Source organism: Zonotrichia leucophrys, chromosome 7 (genome assembly GCF_028769735.1).
Source record: "Zonotrichia leucophrys gambelii isolate GWCS_2022_RI chromosome 7, RI_Zleu_2.0, whole genome shotgun sequence".
Taxonomy (NCBI): domain Eukaryota; kingdom Metazoa; phylum Chordata; class Aves; order Passeriformes; family Passerellidae; genus Zonotrichia; species Zonotrichia leucophrys.
In genome coordinates this window covers 15,180,945-15,204,335 of record NC_088177.1, presented here as the reverse complement: position 1 = coordinate 15,204,335, position 23,391 = coordinate 15,180,945, and the positions used below count along the sequence as shown (strand labels likewise).

Below are 23,391 nucleotides of genomic sequence, written 5' to 3'. Positions count from 1 at the left end.
AAGCCCAGACCAAACACTGTAAGAAAACTCGATTTACTGACTTTGTGTACAGAAAAAATGCAACATCTCCAGATACAGCTCTATAATTCATCTACTGAAGGTAACTTCAGCCTGCTGCATGTGTCAGATGCTTTTTCACTGTTGCTCTCCAGTTTTGCAATCCGAGATCCAAACTGTACTGCCCTTTTTGGCAAAACAGCTGAGGCTGTCAGGCCCAGCTCCTTGGCTGCAAGGCGCAGAATCAGCTTCTCGCCAATTCCTCGAGGTAAAGTCAAATCAGCTTTTTCTGAGACGGGCAGAGAACTGAGGAATGAGACAACATCTTCATCAAGAAAAGGAAACCTGAAAGAGAGATTTACATGGGTACAAACCCTTTAAAAATTCTACAGGAATAATCTTGGTTTTCCCCTTTACCACATGCAAAGACTGAGTGAAACTACACTGTAACTGTGAAACAAAAAGATTTACACAACAAATGCTGGTATCATTCTGAATTTCAGGCTTTCACACCTAATCACGTGCATGCTTAAGAGCACTGCACACTGGTCTTGTGCTGAACTGAAAATGTGCAACTAAGATTTGGAAAAATACTGGCACAAAGATCACATGAGAAAACCTTTCATGCACCTGAGTGCCCTCTGCTCCTGGACTAGACCTAAGGAATTTTTTTCAAGTTGATGGTAGCATAGAGAAGTAGGCACAAATAAAATGATTCTTCAACTCTTTGGCCCCAACAGCCAGGAAATGTGGTGGATATTGACTGTGCTTTACTGCAGGGATAGGCATACACAGCTCCTGTCTTTCTCCAGAGACACTCCCCAAAGGTCCATACCAGAACACTTCAAAGTTGTGCAAAGTCTGTTTAGCTTAAAATGATAAAACCAGCTAGAATTTGCCTATTTCAACATCTGTTGTTTCTTCTTAAAACTTCTAGATGGAAATCAAGTTGCTAAATTTCCTTAAGTAAACTCTTCCACAATGTACTACAGACCACTTTTTTAAAAAGCAAAACCAAAAACTGCACAACACAGTACACATTAACAAAACTGCAGCCGAAATAGAGACAATAAAACACACAGAAGTTTCAATTAAGATCTTGTTAGGGGTGTGAAAAACTGCATCTAACCAGCAAAATGAGTTTTGCTCTGTGTTAAAACAGTAATACCTGGCTTCTTTTCCATGATCACCGATGATCCTGTCATCTCTGCCCAGATTTCGAGAAGAAATGCGCCCTAACTCCATTTCAAGTTCTTTATTAAGACCCTCTAAGCCATCTTTGGTGAAGCAAACACGATGTCGAGAGTACCCAGCAAGCTGCTCATCTGCTCCAATTCCTGTAAGCACAACCTGAGGAAACAGAATAGAAGAAATCTTAGTATCAATGCAAGTTAATTTGTAACAGACTTTAAAGGTTTAACTACATTTTAAGGAGAAATTTAATACATGTCTTTTAAAAGTATTACTTATCAGAATGGGCTGTGCCTTACACATATACAAAGCCTAAAACAATTCCCAGTACAGTCATTGGTAACTTAAATTATCAGACCTTAAAGTACACAGAAATATTGCTAGTGGAGCAAGGAAAAAACCATCAAAATAATGCCATACATATTACAAATACACCAGTATATTTGAAGAATGTCTTTGTTAGTTTCTATGATAATAAACAGCATTTGTTAAACACCAACCTTTAAAAACTATTGCCAAAGTCAATATGTCATATGTTGTAGTTACCTGAATGTACACCCAGAGTACTATTCATTTACCAGCTACATTACACAAAGTAAAAATGAGTTACACTATTCAGTAAGTACAGTAAAATGTTTTATCAAGAGAAAAAACACTATTGCATCTGGCCCATTACTGTGCCTTCAACAGCTGAAATTAAACAGTTCCTTCAGGAACAGAGAAGTGAGAAATCAGAAATAAAAATTATAGATGGTGATTATTTGTTTCCATTGGATATTGTTGCATATCCAAGCTCACTGAAAAGCCATGCACATTACATGACAAGAGAACTGATTGTGATTTTTAATTCTAGAATTACACAAATATTATAATTATAGAATATTCTACATTCTGACATAATTTCAGAAGCCTCATGAATAGCAAAATCCCAGCTGATTTCTAAAACAAGAAAACTGCTTTTACATTCAGAAGTCAACACTAGGCAGAAAATAAAACAAAACAATACCTTTGCAGGACTTTTATATGGTTTCAGTTCTCCTTGGTTACTAATGAAGCCCTCTCCTCTGGAAGCAAACCAAATTGCACAGCCAATACTGTCATCCAAGACTGTATCCAGTGGATAGATTAAGTAATTAATACGCTCTTTTCTCATTTTTTTCAATTCCTCTAACGTAACATTAATTTCCACAAAGTTCCAGGTTCTTGAAGGGTTAATGGCTTCTAATTCCTTCAGTCCTGCCCTACCAGTGATTCTGTCAGGAACATCAAAGCAGGATGAAGGAGTACCAGTGTCAGCAGCAGCATCTTGAGAGCTTTCTTGAGCACAAAGCAAATGAAGCTGTACTTCATGGCCAGTTTGTCTTTTAGTGGTTCCCCTGTGCTTAGCTTGCTCTTTCATCATGAAAGCTACATTAAGAAGATCAATTGGCTCTTCCAAAGGCACATGTTTATCAGCCAGGGCTGCAAGAACCATAGAGTCAATGCCACCAGAAAAGAGCACTGCAATATGTGCTCTCTTATGAGACATGCTTGGAACTTCTCTTGTTATCTGATCTGGATCTCTACAGAGACACAGGACTCGTCTCTTGACTGCTTCATTTAAAACATCAATAAACTGACAGGCTAAGTTTTTCTTGTGTTCCTCTGCAAGAAATTCTTGAAGGGTTTCTACAGAAACCACACCGTTAATATTGCTAAAATTAGAGCTTGGACATGCACCTGAAGCTTTAGAAACTGTTTTATTTAAAGGGATGACTGGTGCTCTAAGACACAGCTTTGATTCATTCAGCACGAGATGTACGTGGTTTGGTAAGTCTTTTGACACTTGGTCAAGAACATTAATGCATGTTTCTTCTACTGCTTTCTCTCTGCAGCTGTACTTCCATGGAAACCATGTTAAAGACAGAGATTTAGTTGCTGCACAAGCTTTGAGATCAATTTTGAAAATTCCAGATGCTGGGACTTCTTGCCATTGGCTGCCTGATTCAGAACAACCACTTACAGATGAGAGACAGAAAGCTCTGTCAACCTCATTACTGAACTGCCAAAGCAAACTACGACGGCCAAAGTAATCCCTGCCAAACCATAAACTGTGGCTGCCTGCTTCATAATAAATAAAAGCCCAGGGACCCTGAAGTGATGAGAAGAGTGACAGAATGTCCATTTCACTGCTGCATGAAGCCAGATGATGAAACACTACTTCAGTGTCATTCTCTAGATTTCCTACATGCACTCCACTGAAAATTTCTCCATTCCAAAGAAAAACATTGTTACTGGCATCTTCCAGAGGCTGAGGAGTCACCAGTCCCCTCATGTGAAGTACATGGCCTGAAAACAGACATTGATAAGAGAGATCAGACACAGTTTTTATCAACTCTTGGCTACTGTCTGGGCCTCTTCTTCTTAGATGGCAGAGGATGTCTTCACTGAGGAAATCATGGATCGCACGCTGGCTGCACAAGGTAACAACACAGCAAATGCCACACATTGCAACGAGGAATTCACATCAACTACTTCTTGATTTTAGCCTTTTCTGAATTTTCCAGCTCCTGATGTGCCTTCTTTAATTCATCTAATGTGTCTGTGTAAGAGAAAATTACACGAATAATCAGTTTCACAAAAAGGAAAGTTTATGCAGAGGTAAATTTCAGTGTATATCCACAACATTAATAATTCCAGCCACTTGTTCAATTGAAGTGATAAACATAAAACACTAATTAAGCAAAGTGCTATGTTTGAGTTCCATCATTACTAACACAAGCTATATAACCTTGCTGTAGCATATCCCTCTTTAATTATACAAAGATGATGATTTTTTTTCCAAAGAAAGCCACAGTGCAATAGGAGAACGGCCAACTCTTATATAATCACTATGACTTCAACATTTGTATTAAAAAGGGAACTGACAATAAAAATGGCAATGCTATTAACCCAAATCAAAGCAAATAGAAGCAGCAATTGTTCACTCCAGAAAATTAAATTTTTACTTCTAAATTTATACTCTTCTAATGCTTGTTCCATCATCACCTCTATTATGCATTCTCCTATTACTTTGTATTTGACACACAGCTGTAATTTTCTCATTTTAACATACCTTTGAAATAGCTACAAATACAGATGTTAAACACTAACTATTTGAGATACTTTTACACTGCAAACTTACTTTTGGACTGAGACAGCATTTCTGTCCGGTCTGCAAGGAAGAATATGTTGCTGTTGGGTTGCTGCTTATAAACTTTCTGTAAAACAAAACCCACACTGTATTAAGTCAAAACAGCAGATTCTGGACCCACACTGCAGCAGAGGCTGGTGTGGGTCCAAAGAGACACTCCTGGTACAAAAGTGAAGGGGTAAGTTCTGCCATGTGAACCAGCATTCTAATGCTGTACCATCAAAAGCATTTAATGCTCAACCTAAGACAAGTCTGAATTTCTCTTTTCCTCATCCACAAGGGATCACATTCTATTTTAAACAAATGCACAGAAAAAGTAAGAATACTTCATGAATACAAACATCTTAATGAAATAACTCAAATAAAACGTAAAAAAGCAAAAAACCCCAACACGGCCCAAGTATACATAATCAAATAATTTGCAGGACAAATTATTCTGAGCACACCTGACCACATGTTTATTAAAATCTGGATTACAACAAATTAAAGACAGCATGCTCTGATTTTGTTGCCCTTCTTGCCTCTATGTTTATTTCTCTGCTAAAATGAAATAGTTAAAAGCAAATTTGTAAAACCCTTACCCGGTTCTTCTTCAAATTAGAAAGCTCATCGACTACAACCTTCTGCTCTTTAATCTGAAAGGCAAAGGTGCATTTGAATTTAATGTCAAAAATAAGACATCATATTATAATCCTAGTGGTGAGCATGCCTACTGATATTTTAAGACAGCAACATGCATGTCTAGCTGAATCACTAAAGTAAGTATAACAGTTATATACTTAATTTCTCTAAAAACAGACTATTTTGCATGCATTGGTATTTCTCCTACCTTCAAAAGCCACACAGTGAAGTCAGCCAAACTGAATGTGCCACACTGAACTGCAACTTTTCCAGCAGCTACATCAATCTCTTGTACCTACACACCAACAAGGCAGAGCAGCAGAGCCATCCTCTGCTAGGGACTAAACCACTTAGGCTGAGCAGAAGTGACAACCTGCAGCTCTGTGATGTCCCAGCTTTGCAGCTTCCAGGCAATCAAAAAAATCACTGTCTCTATATGTGGCCATGCAGAAGTATTTTTTTTTTAATATAATCACATAATGTTAAGGGGTTGCAAAGGACTTTAAAGATCATCTAGTCCCAGCCTGCCCCATGCCATGGGCAGGGACACACACAACTAGACCTGGCTGCTCCTGGCCTTGAACACTTCCAGGGCTGGGGCATCCACAGCTTCTCAATATGTGGGTGCCTCACCATTCTCACAGCAAAGAATGTCTGCCTAGTACCTAACCCAAATCTGCCCTCTTTCAATTTGTACACATTGCTCCTTGTCTTATCCTTACAAAGAGCCCCTTCTCTGGCTTCCCTGTAGGCCCTATTGGAATACTGGCAGGTTGATATGAGGTTTTTTGGAGTGAAAGTTTCACAGGCTTGGCTTATTGCATAACTGAACAAGCCTGTGGGCACCAGGGAAGAGGGAGTGGATAAATGAGAGGACCAGCCTCTATGTCTGAAATCCCTTGGGACATTTTGGGCAGACAAAGCTGAGTGACAGTATCACACGACCAGCCTGGAACTGGGTCAGGGGTTGTTCAGATTGGATACCAAGAAAAAATTCTTCACCCAGAGGGTGGCTGGGCACTGAACTCCCCACTGAAAGCGGTGACAGCACCAGCCTGACAAAGAGTGCACATAGCATTTGGATAACGTGCTCAGGCACATGGTGATTCCTGGGGTGTCCTGTGCAGCGCAGGAGTTAGACTCGACCATTGCACGTCACTTCAAACTCACGATATTCTGTGAGAAAAACCTCACTGCGCCTCACTTGGCATTTCAAGCAGTAAGACCCAAAATACCGATCTGGCAAGCGAGCTACCAGCGAGGCAACACGGGCTCGCTAAACGCAGGCCGCTCTCGGGGCCCGAGGGCACAGCCTTGGGCACAGGAACCCCGGTCCCTGGCAGCATCCGCCCACCTCTGCCTCACGCTGCTCGCACCCCAGTCGACAGGCTCCGGGGACCGCCTCTGCTCACCCTTCGGCTCAGCTCCTCCTTGTGGCGCAGCGCCGCGCTGTCCCCATCCTCCTGCCGCGGCGGCCGGCCCGACATGGCCCCGGCGGGCACCGGGCGCGCTCACCCGGCAGCGGCGACCAGCCACCGGAACCACCCGCACCAGGGCGCATGCGCGCAGGCGGGGCGGTGTACAACACCGTCAATCAGCAGGCGCGGGCGAGCGCGCGCCTGACGGGGCGCCAATCAGCAGGCGCGGCAGAGCACGCGCGGGCGCGCGGGCCGGGCGGCGGGAATTGTGAGGGGCCTCGCGCCCCCTCACGGGGGAAGGCGGGAGTGCCGGGCGGGCCTGAGCTCCGGGAGCCGCGTCCCGGAGCGCATCGGGACAGGCCCAAGGTGGAGGAGATGTTTGGAATGAGGCTTGGAAACTGTGCTCCTTGTGGAGTGTGTCGGCTTGGTGTGGTGCGACCCCGAGCTGCTGTCGTGCAGAGGGCTCCCAAACCCCCTTAAGCAGTCTGCTTAAAGATATTCCAGAAGAGATATGAATCATACACTATTTACAGACATTAAGATCATATGTTGCATTATGTTCATCATTAGGACATGTTCCTACAAGAAAGGTAGACAGGGACTTTTTAGAGGGGCGTGTAGTGACAGGACAAGGGAGAATGTATTCACATTGACAGAGGGCAGGTTTAGATCAGATACTTGATGGAAATTGTCTACACAGAGGATGTGAGACACTTGCAGAGAGCCTGAGGCAGCTCCATCCTTGCAAGTGTTCAAGGCCAGGCTACACAGGGCTCTCAGACACCTGCCCATGGTAGGGGGTTGAAATGAGATAATTTTTAAGGTCCCTTCCAATCCACAGCATTCCAGGATTCTATGATTTTATTATTATACAAGATGTATGTTTAAGACTATCCACCTAAGATGATCCTAACATTTGTCTCTTCCATTCTACTGTAGATGTGTCACAGTGATGCATATGTCTACCTGATTTCAAAAATACATATTTGTCTCATTTTTATCCCTCTCCTTCTTTCTAAACATGGCATAATTATTCTAAACACTCAAGAGTAATCCAAACTTACAGACCAATTGCTACCAATTGCTCAGTTGTAGGATTTTATGTGATTTCTATCCCACTTGTTGTCCTTGTGGTACTCACTGCAGTGCAAATATAGTTCAAATCTTCATGAACCATTTGAAATATTTGCAGGTTTAGTAAGAGAGGTAGGAGTGGTTTTTTGCTTTAATCTCACATAATCATACATATTATATATTTTGATAATACTTAGAATTTTTGACCAAGATTGCACCTTGGTTGTATCCATGAGCTTGGTTGTAATGTCTGTGATGCTGATCAAAATTTTTGGCAGCAGCATAGGAAGAGCAAGGATTTTGGCTCCTAGCAGAAGGATGAAGAAAGACAATTTGGCTAGAAGAGTATTTGGCAATACACTTACTTGCAAAAGCTGTGCTTATTTGCTTTTAACAGAGAGAGAAACTGAGGTTACACTTGCCTCAAAGGTCAGTCTTGCTCTTCCCTCCACTTTAACCCACACTTGTGCCCCCCCCAGCCTTGCCCCACCATGGCTGTGTGCTGGGGCAGCTGAGGGGCTGCTTTGTTTTCCTCAGCAGTGCCCAGTGCTGCTGTGATTTTGGGAGTTGTTTCCCAGGGGATGGGGTGGTTCTGGGGTCTGTGCCTCGACTTCTAGAAGAACTGGACATATCTGGGTCACACAGATCAGTTCTGGTGCTATTGCTCAGTGTGCTTTGTGGTTTGGCACTGCTCTTCTGGTGAGTAATGTGTTTAATCTGAGCAACTCCCAACCCTCTGCTGCCCAAGTTTTATTTGTTGTTCATATGTTACAAAGGTTGATGATCAAGTAACCCAGTAGTCAAAGTATAGTTTCTGTACTGATTATCCTTTTTATGTTCAGTAATAAATGCAGTTAATGTTTATCAAAACCCCATCACACAGTGTTACTAATTGTTTCAGAAGAGTGATGATAATGGTTTTGAGGCATAATAGAAAAGGTGGAATGGTTTTAAATTCTGGTCTTGCAACAAATTGATGATTCTTCTACTGATATAGAGTGGGCTTTTGACAGTTCCTTTTAAAATGAATGAATTCCTGGGCCAAGATCACTCCTGAAATTACAGCTGACAGCTAAGTGGGAAATGTCATTCAGTGACACATCTCTGGTCATCCTGCTTGTGTCTGTGTGTCTGAGAACAGCTCTAGTGCTCTAAACTATTTTTCTTTTAGTAGCATAAAACTGTTTCTGGATGTTAATAATGTCTGACACAATGTTAATAGAGTATCAAAGAATATTTCAGTCTTTTAAAGCCCTCACCTTTTCAGTATCTGGCATCTCTAAAAATATAAAAAAATAACACAAATTACCCAACAAGTCATGTAAATAGCTTGTTGGGTAAAAGCCACAAGTAGTTACTGTTGCCAGAAAGTCTTTGAGGTTGCCATGACCTGTTGCAAAGGCCTGGCCAAAACAGTAACTTTTAAATAACCAAGCTCAAGCTCCCAAAGGCTGCTGTTGAACCACGCTGAGGAGGTGAGGCATCCTTGGGACAACACTGTCAAGCCTTGAAGACCTCTGCTCATGATGTTGGCAGTGCATTTGTGTCAGAGGATTTCACAGCTGTGAGAGGCACAGGGTAGTATTGAAGAATGGAGGGAGAAGACCCACCTTACATTGATCAGCATCAACTCCGATTTATTAATCAATCAGGCACTTTTTATAACAGTGTAAATCAAGTTCATGCATATTGCAAAATCTGAGCTCACAATAGGTCAGAGATTACACACCAACCCCTCCTTATGTTTCCAATACCAAGATTTAGGTTCTCAAAATTATTTTTGCTTTCCCAAAACAGCCAAAGATAGAACATCCACCTGTTATGAGAAAGCTGCCTGAGAACTCTGATATGCAAGGTTCTCAAGGCCTTCATGTTTGTCACTTTTACTTGTAATTAAAAATAACCTGAGAACCTCTGCTGTTTACAGAAACAGGCTGTGAGTACCTGTCCCCCACAGCTGCCTTCCAAACCATCCCTGAAAAAATCTCCAACAGGGTGGGACTGATACAGCCTCAGAGTTCCCCTGGTTTTTGTGTGGGCTGGAAATCCACATGCACTCAATTCTGTGTCTGTCAGCTGACACTTGCAAACGTGTTCAGCCACCATAATCAGTTGTGGGTTTAGGTCTGTTCATGTTGGAAACGTTCAGCCATGATAATCAGTCGTGGGTTCCAGTGTGAGGCTCAGCAGTGAGTGGCTGCACTCTGAGGAAGCTCATCATGCTTCAGAAAAACCTCTCCCACAGGTCCTTGGAGGGGAATAGCCCCGGGACTATTGTAGCTCTAATGTTGGCCACAAGAGAGCAAGCTGAAACTGCTGGCTGCTCAGAGACAGTCAGGGAAAGAGTGGGGCCAGCCATGTAAGGCAGTGGATGAGGTCTCTAAAAGGAGATAACACCGTCAGAGGATATTGCATTTATATAGGTTTTTATCTGTTTTGGAGCATCTTCAGTTCTAGTCCTGGGTTGTTTTGTATTCAGACATTGTATCAACATAAGTGGATTCTGAGATGTAGCATCAATCTCTGTATTAATTTCACAGTTGAACCTATATTTTAATAATTTTCTAATTTCTATCAGTCTAAGAAAATTCAAATTGTTGAAATGAGTTAGATTTCTTTATGGTAATCCTTCTGCTAATTTGTCTGACATCAGGATTTGAAGGGACTTAGGTTAACTTACACAGCCAGGTATCTGGATATATACCCTGGAATCTAGGCAAAGTTGTGGTTTGTTTCCTTAGGTTAAGCACCTAGATTATCAATGACACAAGAAACCTTGTAAAACCTATAATCATTCTACTTTAAAAGTCCTGCAAATGCAAGTAAAACAAGAAGTCTGAGCACTTTTATGGTCTTGAAGTGCAGTCAGGTTTTTCAGCACTTCTGATACATTGTTAATGCAATCTGAGAACTCATTTCCACAAAAATTCTGTGTAGGTCACAAGCATTAAATTATTAATTTTCTAATTAAAAGCAGAATTAATTTCATCACTTTCACATGGAAGATTTTAAGGTTGTTGTCAAAATAGCTGAGAACTATCCTCAGTCTCTCATTAGTTTTTACAATCTGATTGCACACCTCAAAGCTTCTAAAAGTGCTGAACAGCTTATTTGTAAAATACTCCCAGCAATCTTTTATCTGATGATTTAAGTAAGAGAGGATTTAACAATAGACTTTTACGAGTTCACTGTGTTCTTCAATGTAAAACTGAAGTAGCTCTAATGAGAGCCTTTCTCAAGGTCTTATGTTGCTGTAGTTTAGAAGACAGTTTGACCTTTAATTTTCATAATTTTTCCTTCCTTAGTGCAGAACAATTAGTTGTGCACTTTGTTAGACTTTAGAAGAGAGGTAAGTTTATGTTAGTGTTACTTTCACTTGGAAATGCAGAACTGTGAGATTTGGGGCTGTCTCTTGCAGGGCAGTCCCTCACATGCTCTGAATAACCAATGCACAGGTTTACTGCAGTAACCACTTTGAATATGGGATCAGAGTTCCAGATACACATTTTGAGCAGTGGAATGTTCAGGGATCTTTAAAAATCACATGCTGTGTCCTACAAAACAACCATTTTCTTTGCAGTGTGGAGATGGAAGCCTGGATGCTGGATGCTGGAAAGAGCAGGAGTGTGAGAGGCTTAGAACTGCTCAGGAACTCTGGGTAGGCAGATGCCTCATTTGAATAATCTTGGATTGGGCATCTTGATCTAAAATCCAATTAGTGCCAATATTTCTGCCTAATGATAAAAGGAAAAGAGAGCTGCACCAAAATCTCTGAGTGAAGAGTCAAGAAGTCACTCAGGTGAAGACTTACTGCCCAGTAAGTGCTTTTTGGAAGCTGCATTAGGAAGTCTGGAGAAGACTGGAGGGATGATTATGGGTTTGCTTCTCTTTCCTGTTGGGAGTGCCTCCATAACAGTAAGTACTGGGTTTAATACTGTGTACAACTGATATCTTCTGGAAGATAAACCCCAGAGATGAGATTGTTTTGGAGGAGCAGGCAGGCCTGAGCAGGATGGGCTGAAGGCATGGAAGTGGCAGCCTGCTTTTGCTCCCATGATATCTCCTGGAATCAGGAGATTGGTAATTTCAGCTGAGATAGGTTACAGCCCCATACAGCACACAAGAGACACCTCAGTGAGGCCTTGGGCAGAACAGAGCATGTCTGAGCAGGCTGGACAGAGGGGAAATGCACAATTCCTTTGTAAGGCTCTCTGAGGCAGGAGGGAAGGTGAGGATGTTTGCTCTGAGATGCCCAGCTGCATTAGGACCTTGCCTGGGCTGTTTTGTTAAATGTGTAGCTCTCATGTGCTCTTTGTGCCTTTGCTCTCACTGTCACATACATTGGGACTTAGCTCCTGCTACTGGGCAAGTAGAGCCACCAGAGAGATTGTTTTTCCAGGTTTGGAGATGGGAGTTATCTGAAAGGAAACACCAAGGTTTTCAAATCCTCATGTGCCAGAAGCCATGTTATCAAACAGCTTGATGGCCTTCATTTATTTTAAACTTCATTATTTCTGTCTTGTGCTGAGACAAGGCTGTGCTGAGGCCTTCCCATTTATGCCATAACCCACTGTCCTTATTCCTCTCCAGTTTTCTTTTTATTTTTCTTCTCTCTGCTCAAAGTTTTGGTACAAATCAGCCTGCACACATGGCAAAACAACCTGAGACCCAAAGAAACTGAATCTTGGTAGAACTTTCAGTCTTGAGGGTTGTATTTGTTCACCATTCTTTTATGGTGAATGGGATACTTAGTGCTTTCAGGTCCATGGAACTCAAAATGCCCAACTGAGATCAATGAATACAGAGAGGAAATCTAAGCCAAAGCTGTGTGAGTTTTCAGGGTGAGGAACTGAACTTGAAGGTCCTGGCTTTTATTCATGATCCACCTATGAACATTAGCATTTCCATGTTTAAATCACTATTTCCATATTTAAAATTGGACTTTTTTTGCTTTAGGAAGTCACAGTCAGAAAGCTACTCATTGCAGAAATATTCACTGCACTGAATGACAAATGTGTATCTATTTTAATTTTATCACAGTATTTATGTTGACTGTTTTAAACCTCAATTTAAAAACCAAGCACTTCTTGCTTGGCAATCTAGACCCTTCATCTCAGTAGCTGGAAAGAAAATATTCTGACCAAGTTCTCATGGAGCAGCACACTAAACACTCCACTACTAAGTGACCTCTGGCAGAAAAGCTCACAGAAAAGAGCTCGTGAAACATTTATTGTGGGTTATCACAGCACAAAACATTTCTATTTGTCATGTTGGCATAAAATTTAAAAAGACAAAATTCCCTGGTTGCAAGTTGCTGTGCCTTAAGCTTTACAATGATTGTCATCTTATTTGAAGTCTAAACATCACTAAGAAGTAACTGTTTTCCCAAATACTCTCATGTGAAACACCATCACTGATCCTATCCCCTTTCCCACTTTAACACAGTTTTTGGAATACGTACAGCTGTTGCAATTCAGGAAGAAGGGCCTGTGGCAGTACAAAAGGGTAGGCTGTAACTACTCTGAGGTGTAAAAATCTCAAGTTTTAAGTAGTGTAATAGCCCTCAAAAGATTTCCTTCTCTCTCAAGGAGGAGCCACAGCAAGGAAAATGCAGATAGGCTTTGAATGTTTGCCATATCTTATCTGGTATAGTTACTTAAAATGCAGTAATGCTGCCTGCATTCCTGGTGTTTTCAGTGCTGATTTTTAAAATGTTAATTCATCATTTAGAGCAAGAATAACCACAAGGAAGGGAGGGGTATCATTGCAGAATTCCTGGTATGTATTTTAATTGTTGAATACTTAGCAAAACTTTGTCCATGGCTCTGAATTTAACAGTAATTTAGGTAATAGAATTAAGGTCTTTCTGCTACTGACATACATTATCACATGTGAGAGGGTAGAGCCTTCTACCTAGATAAAATCATACAAATTTTTAACACTGAACATTTGAGTAACATCCTTTTTATTAATATTCTGACATTTCTTTGGAAATGCTACTGGTATGTAGCACTTCAGAAATCAGTACAGTAGCTGTCTGGATAACAAAACAACCCCAAACTAGCACTAGATACTTGTAAATTAATTTCTCAGCCTACATACAATGTAAGTTCTGTTAATACTCTTAAAGCAAATTTTAAAAGCTTTTTACAAGGTTATAAATATGACACTCAGTGTAACTTGACAGACTTACTGAGAAGTAGTGACTTGGTTAGCAGTGAAATTCAGAAATAAAAATACTGAATTTAGAATAAACAAGCTTTGCCAAATTTTGCTTAGAGGTTGCTTACAGGTCTCAATAGGTGGAAGTGGCAGTCCTGTCAGCATCAGTTTACATGGCATAAAGGAGGAAAATTTAGACTGGCCATTAGTAAAATGGTAAAATTGCTAGCAGCATGGAAAAGATGTGACTGCATTTGACTGCATTTGATTCTCTCCAGCCCAGAACAAATAGAGAGGCACAACAATAAGTTGAATTGAAAGAACATACATTTATGGAGTTATTCCAGTCCAAAATGATGAAATTTCTCCCTAAAGAAGGGAAAACAGGCAACTATTTTTTACTTTCTTTGTATCTTCTTAGCCTTGTCTGCTGTCTCCACTTTCAATGAAATCTTGAAAAATTATTATCCAGGAGATAATGAATTGGTCAAAATCCTCTTATGGACTGTGTTCAGAGCTCAAAAGACAATTCAAAATTTAAAGCAACTCTTAGACACAGAGTATGGTTAAGATTTGACTGCAGGGGTTCTTGAATTCTCTGTCCCTGTAGGAGAAAACCCTGAGCCCCTGAGCAGTGGTGTCACAGGCTGTGCTTGCCTTAATGGTAAGCAGAGTTAAAGTGATAAACCTGTCACAACTGTTCTAGAATTTATACAGTAATCAGCACAATTCAAGCAGAGCAGGTTTGGCCAACACTTGCTGAAGAGGCCTCATAGTCCTTGCAACTATCAGATTTGCCCCATGACTTACAGTGACTGCAGAGATTACATTAAGGTATCTGATTAAAAACTGTATTAACTAGAAGGAGGTAATGATCTCTGTAAAACCAGAGGAAGACAATAATTGCTCTTTTTATTTTTTAATTTTACTTTTTGTCTGAAGTATTTAATTGACTTTTAATCCTCTGTTATGTCCACTGAATACAGCCTAACAAATATTGTTTGCTACTGAAATGGATGCAGCAGCTCCCCAGCTGCACATAGAGGCATTGGAGTATTTTTGGCTAAGAAATGAAGGCTTTAGCATTCAGTTACTGTTCATGTAACTTACACTTATTTGTTTACTGTGTTTTCCACAAAGTGTTGCCAGGAGACTTTGCCAGGCTTGTTTTCAATCATGCACTAAACTAGACTGCAGCAGACTGGATGCTTCCTCCATCAGTGCTCTGTCTTTATCTTCTTAATAAAACATCTAACACCTTGCAGAATAAAATATATTATTTGAATGGCTGAAAAATTGGAAAATTTTTTCAGAGATGACACTGGGAAATGAAATACATTTCTTGTTCTGAGTAAGAACAATAAAAAGCATTTATTTTTTGTTTACTCTCATGTTTAGTATTTTAAACTGTAACAAAGTCATTATCATCTTATTACAGAAGAACTTGGATATGTGATCTGCATCTTGCTTGTTTAAATGAATAGTACTCTGCAAAGCTAAATTCTGCTGCTTTCCTCCTGTAGATAATTTGAATCAAATGACTTGATTACAAAGCAAGATGAGCAAGGTTTAGGTGGTGAAGAACTATTTGGGTTATTGCATTCTTCTTGCAGGGAATTTAAGCAGCACAGTCTTGAACATCTTGCTGCTGGGGGATTTTGGTTAGATTTAATAAAATTTCAGGTCTCATCTGTATAAATTTAACTGTGTGGAAGTTTGTGAATATAGAAATACAAGTTTATAAGTATGCACATAAGCCTACTCTATTAAATAATAATCCTAGATATTCTATTTGTTGTGAGTAGCATGTCTTTATATTGCAGAATTCTGTGTTTCATATGTATTTATATTGTCAAATAAGGACAAATATGGAAGTTAGATGATATTAAGCACTTAAAAACCCCTGCAAACAAACAAAAAAACCCACAAAGAATTTTAAATAGCTTTATACCTTAAGAGATGCTGTTCTTGCTCCACATCTGATCTCTCTTGCCTGCTGATACACACTTTTGTCTTGGGCTTGATGACCTCTGAGGAGGCCAGGTGCTGTTTTGAAAAAGATTTTTAAGTCATCATGGATAACTCAAATGATATTTTTTCAGGTTTACAGAAGTCATTAAAAACTAAACTCAGGTGAGTTAACACTTGGACAAACTTAAAATTCCTACAAACAGAACAGCAAAGAAGGAAATTTCACATGTAATGAATCAGACCTAAATATGCATCTGATACCACTGCAGTTTGCTATTTTCTTTCAGGCACTACTCCACTCCAAAACCATGCAGGATGTCTTAGTATTTATCTTGGCAAGCATATTCAGCACTAAATGTATACCTCAATACATTATCTTGACAGTATAGTCAGTGCTCAAGCTGCTTTTAGATTTTCAAACTGAAGGTATTTCTCTTTGACCAGGCTGCATCATGCACATAGCTGATGCAGAAAGGTGAACATTTGACTCTAGTTACTGAACAATTCAGTTTCCAGCCATGGCAGAGTTTGAGTGTCTCATATTCTGATGCTGAGGACAAAGCTGAGGGTAAAGGTTTTGTGTTCCAACATGTAGATAGGGAAGTGGAGGAAGAGGAGGTTTGTTGGATTCAGCCTCTTCCCAGCAGAGCTTCTAATGACAGGTTGCACCATCTACTCTGCCTGCATATCTAACCCTACGCAGAACAAAAATGGGGAAATACTTGCTAGATGATTGACAAGATGTTTGCTAGCAGTGTTGACAGTGGTTATCTTTCTGATCTGATACTTCACTGATACTGTGTGTTTGACATGTGGGAGAATTATTTACAACTCTATCAAAACTGGAAAAATGGTTGAAAGAGACATCCAAATAGTAGAGATTGTTGCCTCTTTTAAATTTAATTTTATAACACAAAAAGCACTGAGTGGTGGGGTTTTAATATATTTGGAACTAAAAATATATATGTTGCCCATGGTTGGTGAAATGTAATGCCACAGAAATTCCCAGTTTTAAAATGCTGGCTTTTTAAAATAGACTAATTTTCTGAGCACTAATGGTATTTTTTGTTCATAGAATACAGGTAAATGAGGAGAATGAAATCTCATGCTTCAATAATTGTTGGAAGGGAATCAGTTTAAGCCCCTAAGTCTCCTGTAGTTGTGTGCACAAAAGGAACAGTGAGTTGCACAGCTACAGAAATCTGCTCTGTAGTTCTGGCTGTCGCAGGGCAGACCAGAATGGCAGGAGCTTAGGTGGATCTGATAGATCTGATACTGCAGGGTCAAATGTTCCTGTTAAGAAATGAACAACCACAAAAAGGCAGAGTGTCTTGCACTACACTCACTGCTGCTGGCTGTTCAGTATTTCAGCAATTGCACAAGTGCCAGTGGAGTCTCAGTTGTCTTCTATCAGAAGATAGGCAGCTGGCAATGCTAAGCTTTTGTTATCATCTTCACTTTTGAGGCTTTCACTGTGCTAATTAGCATGACTAATTAAAAATAACTGGATTCCCTGAGGTTTATTGCATTTGTTTTTTAGCATTAGAACATTGTTTTTCCACAGAAGCATCTACTGGAGTTTTTCCTGAGATACAACTGCAGGGCATTCTGCTTAGACATTAACACAATTAATTTTTCATGGTTTTTCTAACTAGCTCATCTTCAAAAGTAAGATTTTGCAATATATCTGTATCTAGCAAATAGGTTTTTTTGCAAGGGTTTATTTATTATATATCTGTCAAATTCTGATTTTCAGAACAGAGCTCATGCATAGCAAAGCATTTTATTGTTTAATTCTTTATGGTTTGTTTCTCATCAGTGTACTGTGTGTTTGGATCAAGTAGCTCTCACTGCCTGTGGGGCATCTTCTGTACGACCCAATAGGTGAAATATTTCTGCTAAACTCAGCTCTGGTTAATTCATGTTCCATGTGTTACTGTGATTTGATGTTAGACTGTACTTTCAGTTCTTCATATTTGAAAGTCATTAAGATAGTTCCTGCTTGATTTCAGTGCCGTTGCTTCATGTGTTTGTTTGCTTATTGTTTAATTGTAAATTAAAACTTTACTTCTGAGGATATTTAAAAGCCATCACCCACTCTGCACTAGGTATGAAGTAATCTCCATTTCCTGGCCCTAATTGTTGCATAACACTGCAATGCACAGCGGTGGAACAGCTGCAACATCCTGACTGAAAATTCTGCATTATGTCTGAGGAGGGAGGGGGGTGTAATCAGGCCAATATTCTGTCCTTGAGCACCCTGCAGTGTCTGCAGAATTATACAGAACATGCCAACTTCAGACAGGGATTATTCATTGGAGGAAATTTCCTGGGTAACCCAGCCAGATGTAGAGTGGTCATTATGAAAGGCTCTTGCTAGGCAGTAGCTTTATCTAGCAAGCTGTTTTCCTGCAAACAGAGATTTGATGAAAGATCAGAGTGCCACACCTTGTGCATAGGTGTGGGAAGAACATTTATCATGGTTTGGTTTGGTACCCAAATGACGTTGCTGATTTTTAATTTGCTGAGGTGATGAGCATCCTGACTGACCTCTGTCTCAGAGGGCACAAAGGCATACCTCAAAATTAATAAAAATCTTTATCATGAAGTGTCTTGCTGTCCTTTTCTATTTCCTTTATGATTTAATGGCTTCTTCCACAGCTGTTGCTCTCATTTTGATTCCCTGTGGTTCTCAGGGTGCAAAACATACAGCAATGTACTCCAATTACTGATAGTTATGTTTTCTTGGTTATTTTGGCAGGAATGTTTGTACAGCTGCTTCTTTTCTTTCATAAAACATCCCTGGGGACTGAAATCTTTGTTCTGATGACAGTGAGAATATTTTCAGCTTGTACAGAAGTCGGGGTTTCTCCTAAAAGCACTGCACTAGAGCCTTTTAGCCTACAGAATTTAAATATACCAACTGTTAGACTGTTCACTGATAACATGGCCATCCTCTAATGCTTTATGATTCCATGAACAAAGGTGAAGGGTTAAGATTTTAGCACACCATCATCTTCCTTGACTCTTATTCTCCTCACAATGCCTCAGCCCATACTGTATGAACAGTGAAAAAAACCCAAGAGCGCTAGTTATGCCTCCTTTGCAGAATAAAAAATTCCAAGGTGCCACTATTGGATGAACCAGGAACAGATATGGGTGATATTTGGCAACTGGAAGCATTAATTAATTTCTCAGATGAGATAAAAGAAGATGCAGATGATGACAGAGAAGCAGTGGAGCAGGTTGTTCAGGGAGATTTTGCAGTCTCCAGCCTTGGAACTGGATAAAGCTTTGAGCAACCTGATCTCATAGCTGACTTTGCTTGGAGCAGCAGAATAGGGAAGAGACTTTCTGAGCTCTTTTCCAATATGATTTTTTTTTAAGATTGAGAAAAGCTTGAAAAGGTCTGGCATCTCACAAGGTCCATAAAACCTGCCACAGTGTATCCTAGTGTTTACCAGCAAGGTCTTCCGTTAATCCATGACCCCTCTTTCCAGTGAGCCTGCTCACATCTCCTGCTTCTGTGAGATGACCTATGTGGAATGCCAGTTAAATCCCATTTCCCTTATTTACTGATCTGCCACAGACTCCAATACAAAGATTGTACTTTTCACCAAAAATTCTGCTTGTCTTCTGTAAAGTTACAGTGGAGAGAGAGAGCAAGGACAGTGTGTACCATATTCTTATTTGCAGTATACCTTATTTTCTTCTGCATGCTTAGCTACTGAAATTTAATTCCTTACTTCTTCCATGCTGACAATACCACTGAGATCAACTAATCTGTTTTTCTTCCTTTCATGCTTTTATCACACTGTTTGCTTCAGCCTGACCAGTAAGCTATTTCCATTGTTCTACTCTGGCCATTTTTTAATTTCCATGTTTTTCGAATACCTAAACTAAATGGCTTGCATCTTGCATTTCAGATGTTACTGTTGCTCACTCCACATCCCCTATTTTCCCCTCTGGTTCTGCAGCTATGAGCTTTGCTGTGGGGCTGCACAGTCACTGCTCTAACAGCTGCACTTCATCCCACAGTTCCTGTGCAGACTGCCCACCCAAAAGCTGTGCATGTCAGACAGCACAGAGCAAACGCCTGCAAGGCATGCAGTGGGGACAGGCTCTGAGGAACTTTCAGGGAAAGTGATGTCTGACTAAACTTAGCACCTCTTTACTCATTACACAAGGATCTTCCTTCCTTGGGGAGCCACAGTGAGGTCAGACACACTGGATATTAGCTGGTCACTAGTTTTTTGGTTACTATATATATAGGAAAATACACAGGAAAAATGCAGTGGTAGCCCCAATACTTTGTCCATGTGCTCTGTGTTCTGAGGAGCACCCAGTACTGTGGACAGTGTACAAACACGTTTTAGGTATTACCAGTGTGACAAATCATGACATGTCAATCCTGCAAACTGCCCAAGCTGTCTGCAAACTTTTCTTTTCTTGCTTGGATTTTAAGAAGGGATCAACATCCTGCCATAAAGGAACTTGACTGGTACCACTGTGGGTGGAGCTCATTTCTAGTACAGTAGATCTGTAAACTGAATTACATATTTTATATAAAGCCTATTCCCAACAAATAGCCAACAACATTAGTCAGTTGATAAAGTATCATCTGCTTATAATGGTCATTAATTTAATATCACCCTGCTCACCATAACATCACTGTTCCACGCCTCCTCCTCCCTGGCCTCTGCAGAGTTAAACTTCATGAAGTGTGCATGTGGTGGAACTAAAGAGCAAACTAATTGAATGCTGTCTCCATTTTCAAGTTTTCAGACTACTTGACTGGCACTCATTAATTCAACATTTTAATGATACGTAGAATAATCTTCATTCTATAGATGAGAAAATTTAAGGACATAAAACTAGTCATGCCTGCATGTGACAGCGCTCTGGATTTACTGTGCAGGACTCTATTCCTCTATATCCACAAATTTTAGAAGACTTCAGAAAATCTCTCTCTTTTTATAGCACAGGAAATAAAGACCTAAAAATGGACTTGTTTGTAAAGACACAGAAAAACCCTGTGATAGAACAAAAAGTAGGCTGACCAGTGGATTCTCACTCTGCAGACACTGAGCTGCTGATAAAACTTAAAGGAAAATATGACAAGTTATTGATATGCTTTTCCTGCAGTTGGAAGATTGTGCAGCATGAGTTCAGCATTGGTACCAGTAGGTTTGGCAGCATAAATCTTACCATGAGCTTTCTGAGCATGTACCCTATTTCCCCAGGCAGGCCCTGTAGCTGCTGCTCAGCTCCATGGTGCCAGAAGGAGACTGGAGGGAGAGACAGCATTAGAGATACCCCCTGCATCAGTGACAGGAACCCCAGGCAGGGGGAATCCAAAATTACTGGCATTACTGGTTAGCACACTGCTATATAACTTCATTTTGGTATCAGCAGGGAGAAAGCAGGCACTGAATTATCAGCGCTTCCATCCAACTTTCAGTTAAGCCGGTTAAGCCACAAAAATATCCTTGTTTTTCTTTCAAATTCACATGTGAAGATCTAGATGTAATGTCACTTTCTGCAACTTCTCAAGTCATGTTATTTGTGGTGTTCTTGAAAAGTAGCAATTGTGTTCTATAGTTTGGAGATGCAGCCTATATTTTTTAAACCAGTAGTTATTTTTTTGTTAAATACATACAACTTGCTGTAGGTTTTTTACAAAACCTATATGTGTCCTTGGTTGTGTTCCCATTTGAACATCTTGCAGAGATGTCAAATTATTTTTCACTGGGTTGCCTTGAACTACAAATGTATTAAGCTATAAAAGTAAACTTTGTCTCAGAATTTTAGAATTTAGTATTTTGGCCTTTTATCAGGCTTTCTAGTTCTCCTTAGAATTAAAAATATGGCTTATTCACTGATTATGTAGAGGAGAAACAGAAGTGGACTAGTCACTTGATTAATGTGGCATATCTGGTATTTCATGTACTAATTCATACTGAATAACTGACTTTTCTATTCCTATTATGATAATACACTTTAGTCAGTGGCAGTACCTGACCAAACTTAGCAAATCTTAATTTTCAACAAACTAAAAATATAGTTCAAAATATTTATGAAATAATTTCTTTGAATAATTTAGAAATACACTTTATTTCAGGGTGGCTAATGAGTTTTCTCAAGTGAGCTTTCTTCTGTTACGCAACACTACCAAATTAGGTCAAGTCGTGATTTCATAGATAGTTGGATCTATAAAACCTGACATACAAAACCTGAAGTAGATTCATAGAAAAGACTGGCATATTAAGTTGGATGGAAATTGCAGTTGATTTATGGCACCCATAAAACACCAATGGCCTAACAGATAAGACTGTTTTGCCTTCCTGAAAGACTTCAGTCTTGAGCAAGGAATTGTTAGGGGAAGTCAGACTATGGTCATTTTTATGAATTTATTTAATAATACAAAATTTCAACAAACACCTGTCATCAATAGTTTACTTTGATGCTAAGGTAGGAAAAAACCCTTAAAAATGGTCCTAATTTCAGAGAGCTGGTGATCAATGCTAAATATATTTGTCATATATATGATAATCGACAGTCCCCTGTATATTATTTACTCTTGGAATCTAATCTGACAATCAGTTGGGTACATGATTAGCTGATAAATAGTTGTACACATATGATTTACTTGAATCAAACATTAACTAAACACAGAGTATAATAATAGGTGAAAACAGGTAGAGAAGGGAGTAGATGGCAATAGCAAAGGCCAATTTCTTGCTTGCTCTCTCTAAGCATAGGAAAAAACAAATCAGCTCAATGCCCTCCTACTGTGAATTTGGCCTTTCATCTTCAAAGCACTTTCCAAACGTTTATTAATTATCTTTACAGCAGTCCGCAAGGCTAATAGATAAATAGCCGCCTTCTCGGGACAAACTGAAGCACGAAGGTGGAGCCATGGCTTGGCGGCCCTGGTGAGTCAGCACAGAATCCAAGATCAAAATCCAGCAGGGGCCGGCACCCGCGCTGCTGGGCGCTCGCTGCAGCCTCTCTCTTTCGTGGTCTTGTCCTCCTGTGTGCCAAAGACTTGGTGTTTTTGTTTTGCTGGTTTTCTTCCCATTTGCCTTCTGCTTCCTGCAGGCCTCACTGGAGATCAGATCATGTGCAAATTGGCAGGTACAGTTTTCGTTTTTCTTTCTTCCCTCAGCCTTCCTACTTTAGTAAATGCCCAGCCAGCCTTCTTGTCCCCTTATACCCTATCCTTGGACTGTGCATTTTTGAGAAAGTAATAAACCTTGACTTGACTGAATCTTACATCCATTAATTTGACATATCAGAGCATAATGATGTAATTTTTCTAATTAAATGGCTGTACCTAAAAAATCACAAGAATGGATCTCATGTCTTGAATCAATTAATGAAATACTTCTTTTGATGTTTTCCTATAAATCTCCAAGTCTAGGTTCCTGTACAAAATGTTAAGGATCTCAACCATTTTATTCCAATGATTCCCACAGCCTACAGCCATGTATTTAACTGTCTAAGGAGTAATGATTGTGAAGACAGGCATGTTCCCTTGGACAATTTGGGATGATTCTTACCTTCTTAGTTAGTACCTTATCCAGTTACAGCTACAATTCACTACCTGAGCAGAAGCTCATATATCGTAGTGGCCTCATTTTCTCCTTTCAGACTGCCTCCTAAAAGCCAGTCAGGTTCCCCACTAAAACTCCATCCAAAGTTTCTCTTGGCTCCAAGGGATCATCCTGGAGAAAGCTGGCCTCACTCAGACCATGTAAATTGCTACTAAGTGATAGCATTTCA

The 23,391-nt window shown here is 40.0% G+C and overlaps 2 protein-coding genes across 2 annotated transcripts; both read right to left on the bottom strand.

Moving 5' to 3' along the window:
* Positions 1–17: 17 nt before the first annotated feature.
* Positions 18–3,676, bottom strand: ASNSD1 (asparagine synthetase domain containing 1). The gene is made up of 3 exons (XM_064718931.1): positions 2,195–3,676; positions 1,166–1,347; positions 18–342 (listed from the first exon to the last, which is right to left on the bottom strand). Exons 1-3 carry the CDS (start codon positions 3,674–3,676, stop codon positions 81–83), a joined length of 1,926 nt encoding a protein of 641 aa, XP_064575001.1. The 3' UTR covers positions 18–80.
* ASDURF (ASNSD1 upstream open reading frame) lies at positions 3,630–6,548 on the bottom strand. The gene is made up of 4 exons (XM_064718932.1): positions 6,394–6,548; positions 4,942–4,995; positions 4,352–4,427; positions 3,630–3,769 (listed from the first exon to the last, which is right to left on the bottom strand). Exons 1-4 carry the CDS (start codon positions 6,466–6,468, stop codon positions 3,699–3,701), a joined length of 276 nt encoding a protein of 91 aa, XP_064575002.1. The 5' UTR covers positions 6,469–6,548; the 3' UTR covers positions 3,630–3,698.
* Positions 6,549–23,391: the final 16,843 nt, after the last annotated feature.

What these genes read in the sequence shown, in the direction of transcription:
- ASNSD1 (XM_064718931.1), bottom strand. Translation starts at nt 3,676, where the DNA reads ATGTGTGGCATTTGCTGTGTTGTTACCTTGTGCAGCCAGCGTGCGATC. An exon ending in CATATAAAAGTCCTGCAAAG is followed by an intron (nt 1,348 to 2,194) that starts GTATTGTTTTGT and finishes CTGTTTCCTCAG; the next exon opens with GTTGTGCTTACAGGAATTGG. An exon ending in GATCATGGAAAAGAAGCCAG is followed by an intron (nt 343 to 1,165) that starts GTATTACTGTTT and finishes TCTCTCTTTCAG; the next exon opens with GTTTCCTTTTCTTGATGAAG.
- ASDURF (XM_064718932.1), bottom strand. Translation starts at nt 6,468, where the DNA reads ATGTCGGGCCGGCCGCCGCGGCAGGAGGATGGGGACAGCGCGGCGCTG. An exon ending in AGGAGGAGCTGAGCCGAAGG is followed by an intron (nt 4,996 to 6,393) that starts GTGAGCAGAGGC and finishes TTTGCCTTTCAG; the next exon opens with ATTAAAGAGCAGAAGGTTGT. An exon ending in CTAATTTGAAGAAGAACCGG is followed by an intron (nt 4,428 to 4,941) that starts GTAAGGGTTTTA and finishes TTTGTTTTACAG; the next exon opens with AAAGTTTATAAGCAGCAACC.